The sequence below is a fragment of the Carcharhinus amblyrhynchos genome, chromosome 17, assembly GCF_965287045.1.
Source record: "Carcharhinus amblyrhynchos chromosome 17, sCarAmb.v2.hapA, whole genome shotgun sequence".
NCBI classification, from domain to species: domain Eukaryota; kingdom Metazoa; phylum Chordata; class Chondrichthyes; order Carcharhiniformes; family Carcharhinidae; genus Carcharhinus; species Carcharhinus amblyrhynchos.
In genome coordinates this window covers 19,038,613-19,050,786 of record NC_137340.1, presented here as the reverse complement: position 1 = coordinate 19,050,786, position 12,174 = coordinate 19,038,613, and the positions used below count along the sequence as shown (strand labels likewise).

The 12,174-nt window shown below is 42.2% G+C and overlaps 1 protein-coding gene across 2 annotated transcripts in view; it reads left to right on the top strand.

Annotated features, from left to right (window-relative positions):
- adgra1b (adhesion G protein-coupled receptor A1b) overlaps positions 1-12,174 on the top strand; it is a 483,085-nt gene that overhangs the window by 173,511 nt on the left and 297,400 nt on the right. For both annotated transcript variants that reach the window (XM_080205590.1, XM_080205591.1), the window contains one exon: positions 6,110-6,181. In XM_080205590.1, the coding sequence (XP_080061716.1) occupies positions 6,110-6,181 (72 nt within the window). The remainder of the gene's footprint in view (positions 1-6,109; positions 6,182-12,174) is intronic.

The following is a 12,174-nucleotide window of genomic DNA, read 5'->3' as shown; positions in this document are numbered from 1 at the left end:
GAATCCGCAAATGCTGTAGTAAAACCTCAGCTGATTGTAATTGGACTGTGTAAGTGGAATTTGGTTTAAAGATAAATTGTATAGCAATATAGGATAAAAGCATTGGGCTGAATCTAGTGACCCCCATGAATATATTCAAATTCCAGGGGCATTAACTTGTAAATTACATTAATATTTTCTCTACCTGTAACACTATATTCTGCACCCTCTCCTTTCCTTCTCCCTTATATACTCTAGGTGCGGTATGCTTTGTATAATTCGCAAAAGACAATCCTCTTCACTGTATCCCAATGCATGTCACAATAATGAATCAAATCAAAAATTAGCATTGTACTGTAAGTCTCCTTTCTAATTTGTGGCATTTTGAATCATTTCACATGAGCATCATGGATATAATTGGGCATTTATCGTTGGAATTTCTGTTTTACCCAGATTTCCTGTGTGGCCGATATAGTGCCACATGACCCGATCAGCGCCATTTTGGAATGGTCCTTCCTACTTCCCAACCCTCCTACTCACTGCCTTTCTCCCACTTACTGCCTGTCTCCTTCTCCCTGGTTCTTCTGCCCCCTGACCCTCATGTTCCTCTCGTTCCCTCGTTTGCTTCCTCCCTCTTGCCACCCCGCTTGCCAAGGGTTCCTTGGAATTCAAGACACAACAGCGCTGTGCTGCAAAGCTGTATGAGTAAAGATCTCCAGCTTCTAAAGCCTGTGAAATTCTCACCTTCCTTGCAACCTGCAAGTCCAATTCTTTCTCCACTTAGTTTAAAAAGGGCATCCTGCAGCTCAAGAACAGTGTTCAGTGTTGAGGGTTCAGAGAGGAAAGCGGGGTCGAGGTGAGTAAGTGAGTGGGAGAATCAGTCAATAGGCGAGCACTGAGTGGGAATGGGAGGATTGGTGAGTGGGTTGAATATAAAGTTAAACAGAAAGAGTTAGCATATTTTTTATTTCGTTTTTAAAGCCATTTTGTTTATAAATTTAGTAACGTGCAGCATTTCAACATAGAGGTTATAATGTTTTAATGTTCTTTTCAATGATGAAGGTCATACAAAATCTAACCAGAGCTTTTGCATTGCTTGTAATGGGAAAATCTGATTCACTTTGTTGCGTTTAAAGTTGCATTTTTCAGGGATGCAGCTACAATATCAATTGAGGAAATGTTGTCTTGCGTACACATGGAGTTGTCAACGGACAAGGAGGCATTTTTAAAATTAGGAAGCATGATTATGTTTATGTATTAGGGTTACAAGTAGGCTTACATCAACACTACAACAAGGATGAAAATCCCCAAGTCGCCACACTCCGGCGCCTGTTTGGGTTCGCTGAGGGAGAACTTAGCATGGCCAATGCACCTAATCACCTTTCAGACTGTGGGAGGAAACTGGAGCACCCAGCATAAACCCACATGGACACGGAGAACGTGCAGACTCCTCAGACAGTGACCCAAGCCGGAAATCAAACACGGGTCCCTGGTGCTGTCAGGCAGCAGTGCTAACCACTGCACCACCGTGGCACTCCATGTGTACAAAAATTAGTGATTTCAAAAATGTGTACTGTTTGGCTAACAATACCACAAACCAGAATTGGCTACTGACAAATGAAATGCGGTCAAAGATAACTGTTCATTTAAAGGATAAAACCTGCCCTTGGTTCGTATCTGAGAAAAATCGATTATATTGAAGTATTGTCTGCTTGAGCCTAGAAGCTGAATGAATGTCCTATCACTCTGATAATCATCCACTGCACTAGCTCAACTTGCAGATGGGTTAAATGGGTCGTTGTACTGAGGGATTAAGCTGTTACATCCAATCAGACACACACTCCCTGAATCTCTTGATTCTGAGCAAGCGGAGAGATTTTCAAGGTCCATTTGCTGCAGGTGCTAATCCTGTTATGGCCGCAAGTTCTCACGAGGTGGCCGTAATGGAGTTTGAGACAAGGAGATTGCAGTTTGAGATCTTCCCAGCTTCCACTGGCGGCATGATGAAATTGACTAAATTCCAATACCATTAATTAGCTTTACAATATAATTAAAAGCCATTGCTTCTGGGAGCACTGAGTTCTGAGCCTATCTGTGTGACATCATGCCGACGGGGATCACTGCTGGTCTCTAATAGCCGAGATGACCACACTGAGGTCAGTGTAGCACTGCCAAGGGGTGGGGCAGTGCTTGGAGGTTGGGCCCCTAAGCAACCATCTTGTGGAGAGGACCCCATTATGTTGGGGGGGAGGGGCAGTGATGATGGCGAGGACCTGATGTTACTGAGGATGGTGCTGGGTCACAATGCCTGCATGGTATCAGGGGAGATATTGCCCCTTCCTGCTGAAGGTTTGGGGGTGTTCCCCTTATCTGTGGGGGTTTGCGATGTCTGTGATGGTGGGTGAGGGGGGGGCCTGTCACTTTATTTTGAAATTGGGGTGTCCTTTAAAAATGACACTCCAATTTCTATGGAATGTCTTGCTAGCTCTGAGCCCCATCCCCCAGAATGATGGCGCAAAACATGTCCCCTGCTTTTTATTTGACAAAGTGTCAGAAGATGAAAATCTGTCTGTCTTTCTGGGGAGAAACATGTCGTTTTCACTCAGAACCTGACACTGGCCTTTTTTTTGAAAATGATGCCCCAGGAAGTCCTCTGCAATCTTTTTTATTTATTCATGGAATGCAAGTATCACAGGCAAGGCCAGTTTTTATTGCCAGTGAGAAATGCCATCTTGAATGACAGCAGTCAGTACAGTGGAGGCACATCGTGTTATGACCAGGTAAAAAGTGGGGAATTTTATTTAACCTTCTCAGTTGGTCTCAACAAAGGTTTATATTTCTTTCCTCACAAGGCCTTTTCTGAATCAGAGTATATTTTACTATTTAAGCTGTGAGCAATAAGGAGTCAATCAAACAAGGCCCGTGTACTCCCACACATGCACAGGCCAATTTGGGTTACCCAGTTTTCTGCAGATGGTCAGATGTAGAAGATGTTGCAGTTATTAAGACGGCCAAGATTTTGCAGCCATGCCCATAGCAAGGATTTTCTATTACTGCCAAAAGTCCGTGGTCTTTTAGCTAGCTCTCTGAATTTTCCATACCTGTCTGTGGTGGGTCCCACAGGGCATTGCTGGCAGGGTTGGTAAATCCCAACCAAGTGCTTGTTTTCTGTTAGATTTCTGGTAGAGTTGGCTTCTTGAACCAGGTGACATGCAGTACAGAAGAGAGAGAGAGCAGCCTTCAGCCTGTTTCCTCTACTGAACACTTTCTTGACACTGCCTATGTCACTTGAAATCTCTCTGTAGTGGCTGGATAGCCTTACCTTGAAATACTTCACCCATTGTGTATTTCCAAGAGTTTTTGGGTATATCTGTCTACAGCAGCTGTTGGATGGAATTTTACAGCTTGTCCAGCTGGCAAGATTTTCCCACCAAAGCCAGTGGGCTTTTGAATAGTATTTCTGGCCCCTGGGGTCATAAAATTCTGTCCATTGTTTCAATATGAATACTTTCTAATTTTTTTTGTCTATTCCTTAGGCAATTGTGATCTTTGATGGGTGTCTGCATTATTGGAAATGTCTCTCTCTTCACATTCCCCTGGGGTGATTTGTTTGTTTCTCACCTTCACTTTGGAATGATGTCTTGCATCTTTATGCAGTTTACTCCTCAACTCAAATAGCTTAATTTCCAGTTAGTTCATAAAATCATAGATTCCCTATAGTGCAGAAAGAGGCCATTTGACCTATCAAGCCTGTAGTGATGGCAATCTCACCCAGGTCCTATCCCCCTAGCCGCACATATTTTTACCCAGCTAATCCCCCTGTCACTAAGGGGCAATTTAGTATAGCCAGTTCACCTAACCTGCACATCTTTGGACTGTGGGAGGAAATCAGAACACCTGGAGGAAACCCATGCAGAAATGGGGAGAATGTGTAAACTCCACACAAAACCGGAATTGAATCTGAGTTCCTGGCACTGTGAGGCAGCAGTGATAACCATTATGCCACCATGCCTCCAATGTTGAAAGTTGAGAAATCATATTTTCAAAAATATGTGATGAACGCGTGATAAACTACAGTGCCGTAAGGTAAAGGAATTGCATAACTTTGACCTAGAGATGATGAAGGCAAGGCGATGTAGTTCCAAGTCTCAAAAGGAAGAGTTCAGGTATTATAGATTTTACTTTGCTAGTTAGAGAGCTCAAACACATTGGATAGTAATATACATCAGAAAGACATCTGGTCATGCAAATTAATGCATTACAATACACAGTTGGCTTAATATTAAGGAGCCTGTGATCTTGAAATTAGACTGTAACCTTACTTGAAATTATTTTCTCCAATCTTAGCTGAATTATTAACTTGTCCAAAGTAAGTGGGTTATCAGTTGTTAAAATAAGAGCAATTTAAATTTAATGCCTTATTTGTTCATGTTTTTTATTCTATAATTTCATGTCTGTTGAGTACCTTAATTATTTATGTGAATATTTTCCATTGGAAAAGTGCATTTTGTAAATGTTTTAATATGCTTTCATCAAACCGATCATCTAATAAATGCAAATCAATTTTTAAATAAATCTGGAAGTCCAGTGGAGGTTACGTACAATCAATGACATACGGTGATGGGCGAGATTATTCCGTGATTAAGGAAATCTTCATCACTGATGATCAGCAAGTTATAATAGTGATCCCCGAGGATGGAGTAAATTATAAAGCAGTTTGGAAGATGTTTCATTATCCCTGTGAAAATTTGAAACAAATGTCTGGTTTTTCAAACGTGCAATGTTGTTACACCACCAGTAGAGTCTCAAACCTTTTATGAGTGCTGTAAAACAAAAAAGAACGTGTAACCTTTGTGTGCCATTACGATACCAATAACAGAAATGATATTCAGCTTTTCCTGAACCATGTGAATGAATCTCCCTCTCCAGAGAAACATTTTCTTTCCATTTGGTTTACTTTTCTAGTTTTTAAAGTTGAACATTATAAAAAAAAAAGGCTGCTTGTTTCTGTAAGGCAGCATCACACTGAAGGGGCATAATTCCCAACTCTGGCTGTCCGGTGGCTGATGTGTTTGGCCCTTCTCGGTGAAATGCCGGGACCCAATCCAGAATAGCTGACTATGGTGTGAGGAGAGACCTGATAGAAGTCTATAAAATTATGAGAGGCATAGATGATGTTGACAGTCAGAATCTCTTTCCCAGAGTTAAAGGGCAGGATTTTCCAGCTGCGCTCCCCCTCCCCTTCCAAAAAAAAACTGGAAAATCCCACCCCAGGTCAACAAACCTTTACATGGTCTGCCCTTCCACCATCTACTATTCCCGTGACAGGCAGGATGGGAAAATTCCCCTGAAATGCCTAACACTAGAGGGCTTCACTTACAGTGAGAGGGGAAATGTTTACAGGAAATGTGAAGGGCAATTTTTTTTACACAGGGTGTGGAAGGTGTCTGGAACACGCTGCCAGGAGTGGTGGTGGGGCTAGATACGATGGGGGCATTTAAGGGGCTTCTAGATAAGCACATGAATATGCAAGGAATAGAGAGATATCGACCAAGGACAGTCAGAGAATTGTTTAATGTAACGTCATATTCAGCACAGTATTGTGGGCCTTGTGCAGTCCTGTTCTGTGCAACAGAACTTACAATTGTGTAGGTCCATAAATTTTGGAAATTGACCCAAGGAATTTCAATTCTATCCAGACTGCACAAATAGTTTATGGCAGTCCAGGTGTGAGCGCTCATTTAATTCCGACTAATCCCACATTGAGATCCTGTTTTAGGTGGTTGAATGTCGGTATTCGTTGTGGCCGTTGGTTTTGCTACTTTGCTTTTGTCCTTAGTGCTTTGCCTGACAAAACTCAAATGCTTATCCCTGGCATTAACTACACGACATCAAATTGGCTCTAAATCTGCAACGCAGAATAAATTGAAGATTTTTAAATTGTTCAAGAAAGCTTGTTTTTTCCTCCCATCTCTCTGAATTTGTAAGGAAGGCACAAAAGGAATTCTTCCTTGCTGCTGTGAAAACAAATGCATGGTGTTTAATTTAAACCACCATATTTCACTCATTATGCTAAGAAAACAGCTCATCAACGTATAATTAATTTTTCATTCTCCTTTGGTCTCTCCAGGGATTTGAAGAATAACTTGATTAGCAACATTGAGCCTGGGGCTCTCTACGGGCTTCCAGAACTAAAGCGACTGTAAGTAGTCATTCTATTTGAATTGCCTAGGTCCTGTCACCTTAAATAAAGTCCTGTTAGGGGACTTGGGGTAAGCTAAGGGGTACGAACCCCAAGTTTCTGATGAGGAATATTGAATTTTTAAATAATTGACATGTTTCCCAAAGCACATTGTTCAGTGTTATTTTTATTGGTGTATTTTCAGTGTATCAAGCAACATAACATGTTCACTTGTACAAAAAAAAATGAATTGACAGAACTTCCAGGTCAAATCTGAAAGAATTCACTCTTTAGTTTGATAATGTTCATTGTAAATTTTCCAGAGAAAGGGAAATATTTTGGATTGCTAACATATTTGGGGGTGGGGCGAGGGGGGGTTGCAAATTTATTTTTCTGTAGTCTTCAAATATTCATATCCCTGTTGCAGTAATAACCTGCTGGTAGTGAAAGTAACCCCCATGGGTGAAAGTATATTAAACTGTCTTCAGTTTCACAGCTTAAGGGATTAAATTCTTTTCCTTTTTTTTCCAGTTTAAAGGCTTCAGCACCTGTTTAGAAATCTGTTTTCTCTTTGCATCTTTCAAAATGAATTCCATTTGAGGGGATTTAGGCTTCAAGGTCAGAAGGAATTTTGTGAGTCTGACTTGGGCACGTTTCAAGACTTTATGAAGATTTCCCCTTTAGCAATGTGGACTGAGAGATAGCAAGAGAAAAAAAAATCCTGCAAATGTTTGAACACACAAATTGTTTTCTTCTGCTGCGCAGTCTTTTTGAAAAGTCTCCGACGTTTAGTGATTGTAGGCTGCGAAGATTATGGTCTGAATTTTCATGCGGAGGGAGTGGCAAAAATGGCACAGAAGGCCTGAGTCTGGAAACCCTGCCCCTGAACCCACCATTTATTCAAAGGGGGGGGGGTGGGATGGGGACAAGTTGTCCTTTTCACATTTGTAGTTCTTGGAGGCAGCTGTTCCTATCCCAGTACAGCTGCCATCAAACAAATCCAATTTTGGCTAGTTGGCTATTCAAAACATGACTTGTGCTCTTTAGACTTATCAGGAGAATGGCTAGCGGTCGCAGAGTTCTTTGAAGTGATCAGGTTATCTTTTGGATAAGTCCAGAGATGTTTATGGGAGTACTAAGGGGACCTTTGTGAGGGATAAGTTTTCCATTGGGATTGTTGAAAGTAAACATGAATATGCTAAAGAAAAAGTTGATAAATTCAATGGAAATGCCAAGTTTGTTAAAATTGAAGGAATATCAAGGGGGAGTCAAGGGAACTGTCACAGCTCATTGTAACCCTTAAGCTATCAAAGGATTTAAATCGCCATGCCTTTAAATTAAAAGAAAACAGCCTATAATTTAAAAGTGATTGCTATTTCACTCTTGACATAAGCCTGAGGGTTATTATTATAGAATTTATGCTGCGTTACTGATTTTACAACATATCACACTGGGTGCCTATCAATTCATAATTTCATTGAGAGCTCCAAGTGCATATAAAGCCTTTGATATGGGGCTGTGAATGCAAATGCTTGTTGTTATAAGGGACTAAATGGTTGAATGAAGTTAATTGTAGCAATTTTTTTATTAATTAGTGTGTTTCTTTTAAATAGTGAATTTATCAATAAGTACTTCAAACTTTATTTTCTCTCAGCATGGGTACTGAGGTCTGCCCATAGTGTATACTGGGTGAGTTGACATGAAGGATGCAAGGTGGGGGGGCACTGCTTTTGGGGCAGGTGTTGGCAGTAATTTGGAATAAGGCTGCAAAGCACCATAGGGGATTATATGGGAAACAGGAGATTCTGTGATTGGCATGGATGGGACATGGGGAGTGTGTGTTGGGGCGGGGGGGCGGGGTGTTGGAAATTAGAGAATAAGAGGATGTGAGGCTGTTTGTTGTTCTGTCAATTTTTTTGTAATTAGGGTAAAGTATGAGATGACTGAGGTGAGCCTCTCACCCATTCCTTTATGCAACTGGCTGTCCATGTGATGCTATCTTCAAATTGTTTCTAGGGGCAGTAGGCCCAACCTTCATTAGAACCTAAATTCATCCACACCCTACCCCCCACCCACTTCCCCCACCCTGTTTCCCCAGACCCTGGAATGAAAATTTCAACTCCTGGGGCAATTTCTCAGGAATCAGGTTCACGAGACTGGGAATTTTCCCAACCCTGTGCTCCAAATCAGAGAGGGAAAATTCAGGCCCCTGTACACAAATTGTGTGTGTTCTACATTGGCACCTATTTAATCCCTAATAAGTTTTAGTGGAGGGAGGAAAGACCGGACTATATAGTAGGTGGTCTTCTGCTATGTGAGTAAAAATCAGGGTGCGGATTCCATATGCATGCTTCACGTACAGTGACTGTGCATTTCTGCTGTTCAGTGCGTAACATGTCTTAATTGTGCTAGATGTTGCATTCAATAAAATGTTTCAAAGCTTTACTAGCCTGAAAATTAATTTCTTAATACCTTCATGTGGATTTTCTATATCTGATATCAGTTTGATCGGGTTTAAGTTGGTGCACGCGGACAGAAAAATGCACAAACATAGAAACAACTCATTTAACGATCACTTTGATAGCCATGAAGAAGCTGAAATGGACAGAAGAAAGCAAATATTTTTTGAGCCCTTGATTAAAGTTATTCTGCATAAGCCTCTTCAAAGCAGCCAATCTTCCATATTAAAAAGAATTGTACTCGTACTGCTCAGCGTTTCAGGATTTAAAAAAAAAGTCAGGACATCCCCATGGACTACTTGTAGCTACAAGGAGCAGAACATGTGTGATAGCAGTGTGGGGATGGTACTTCCAGCAACTTGGCAACAGCCACTAGCAACAGGAGAATTGCTACAGATTCCTGCATTGTGCAGCTTGGTGAGTTTGCATCACACTGAGTGACGTTTGCATCAGAATTTGCCCTGGGGTCCAGTTTGTGCAATTCATCATGGCTCTTTGCAGAAATGAAGAATAGCTGCCTCGGAATGGATTCTATTCTGCATTGTTCGACTAACATTCCCAGTGGGTCAGTCAAAGAAGTGTCATTAATGCAATCTGTGGAGTTGGCCTGTGGCACATTTCAAATAGTCAGAATTACATTCTCCCCATCCTCGAGCATAAGAACATGTGAAATAGGAGCTGGAGTAGGCTCTGCGATGTCATGACTGATCTGATTGTGGCTTCAACTCTTGCCTGCAATCCCCGCCCCTGTAACACGTGACTCACTTGTAGATCAAAAATCTGTCTCACTTGGCGTTGACTCTATCTGGTGATCCAACCTCCATCCCTCTCTGGGATAGGGAGTTTCAAAGATGAATGACCATAAATTGATGACCCTTCTCTTTAATCTACTACTCCCCCCTCCTTCACAGTGCTATATTCTCCAAAAGGGGAGTAACCCTATCGACATTCATGTTGTCAACCCCCTCAGAGTAACAGATGAAAGGTGTTTTGAAACTCCAATCAGCATAGCCCCAACCCGCTAAACTTTTCCTTATAAGGTGATACCACGTGACAGGGTATCCCACTTCAGTTTCCGAGGTCACCACATTGGTGAGGGTTGGAGCGCAGGCCTCCAAATTTGCCTGCGCTCTGAAATAGGCCAATTAAATTTGTTACCATGTTGTTAAAGTCAGATTCTGCGATCTTTTGCAGTCCCCTTGGGGGCTAACAACATTCTGCAGCTGTTTAAATCAGGCCAGCTGGAGATAGGCCTATATCCTGCTGAGGCTGAGACATGGCAACAAGAATGATTTTAATCGTAAGTGTTCAGACTTTCATCAAGCTTACCCCTTGGAAATTAAAATATCAGCAACCCATCATCAGTCAGAGGAGGATTCAGCACAAAGAACTTTGTCAGTTCAAGTGGTTGTCACCTTCCTGGTGTTGTCCAGGCAGTGGAATACTGGGTAAGATTCCAGCTGGGCACCAGGCAACTGGAACTAGGGGCTGCCCCTTCAGAAATTGAGGCAATTGAAAATGAGGAGCAGCAGCCTCAGGCATCAAGGGATGAGATATACAAAGGAGAAGGATATACTACCCTGAACACACAATCTACACACAGAGCAAAAGGGACCTGGGCATGAAGGAGAACCAATGCTGAAAGGGATTGAGAGTCTCTAGGCAAATGGTCATGAACATCTGTTCCCTTGTCAGTGGCGGATGTCTGCAGTATCTCACAGGCAGTTGCACGCTGATGCATCAGGCAGGTGACAGATGCTGTCATCAGTGAGATTGGATAACATATAGATTCGCAGCTGATGGAGCAGCTCAGAGGGCACTGAATCCAGTGCTTGGATGGCCCGGACACTATTGTGGCTACAATACCCTTCTGTAAGGGTCTTGGCCATTGTGCTGGTTTCCCGCACTCACCATAATATAGAATACCTTAAGGGGACAGCTCATCGGAGGAGAAGCAGGATGTACAAGAGGAGGAACTGGAGGGACAGGGAGGAGATGCAGGACATTGAGGTGCTTCTATTGCTTGACAAGCTGCATTCTTTCTGTCACCCTCTGGAAGAGTCACTGCCACCGTGGCATAGTGGTTAGAATTGCTGCCTCACAGCACCAGGTTCCTGGGTTCAATTCCCAGCATGGGTCACTGTCTGTGTGGAGTTTGCATGTTCTCCCCATGTCTACGTGGGTTTCCTCCAGGTGCTTGAGTTTCTGCCCACAGTGCAAAGATGTGCAGGTTTCGTGAATTGGCCGTGCTAAATTTCTCCTTGGTGTCAGGGGGAACTAACTAGGGTAAATGCATGTGATTGTGGGAACAGGGCCTGGGTGGGATTGTGGTTGGTGCAGACTAGATGGGTCGAATGACCTCCTTCTGTACTATATGATTCTCTTCCTTGTGAGTGGCAGATCCCTGACTCACCTGTGACATATCTTGCTTCCCAATGATGCAGTGGCAGGCTCTGGCATAAATTCTCCCTCAAGGCAACCAGTGCTCTCAATGAGGGTTGTCTTGGTTATCTTCAATTTTTACCCCACTAGCCAGGACATCTATCTCCATTTCAGGGGCTAATGCCTGCAAAAAAACAAACTTCAGTCAGTTTCCCATTAGAAAGAGGATACTGACACAATCAGACCCGGCTTCTGGTTCACACTTCCATAAACAAACACAATCCTTTATTTTCTCTTACAATTTGCATTCCCACCATTTTATTTCTAGCAAATTTGACTACAATACATGCCATCCCTTCATCAAAGTCATGAAATATAATGTAGATAGTTGAAGCCCATTACTGATTGCTGTGGCATCCCACCTGAAGATGATTATTTTATTCTGACCATCTTTCCATATCAGACAACCCTCTCACCATGCTTGTATGTTGCTCCAACATCATTAGCTGTTTCCAGTGTCTTATGTGGTAATCTTTTGTTTGGTACCTTAAATGTTTTTTGAAAGGCCAATTACATTATATCTGCCGATTCTCTTCTTTTATCTATCTTCTTTCATCTATCCTCATTAAGTCCTCAAAATATTCTAATAAATTTGTCGAACACTTTCTTAAAATCCTGTTAACTCATATTTTCTAAATGGCTTGCTACTACTTCCTTAATAATAGATTCCAGCATTTTTTCAGAGACAATGTTAGGCTGACTGACCTATAGTTTCCTGCTTTCTGTCTCCTCCTTTACTTGAATATGGGCATTACATTTACGATTTTCATTCTGTTGGGACCTTTTCAGAATTTTTGAAAGATTTCAACCAATATCTCTGCCACAACTTCTTTTCAAACGCTGTGGCCGGAATGTTACAGCAGTTCAGGCCAGTGGGATTTTCCCATCCCGCTGCAACGAATGGAGATTTGGCTGGTTGTCAAATTCTCCAACTGTGCTGCAGCAGAAGTGTGGCATGAACAGCCAGTAACAGTACGCACTAGGTATCAGGCCAGCAGATCCAGGGCCATTTAGTTCCTCAATTTTTTCTAGCATTTTTTTTCTCGTGATTGTGATTATTTTGCATCACAAAGAAGTGTGATACATCGCAAGACAGCCAGGGATCTGCCAGCC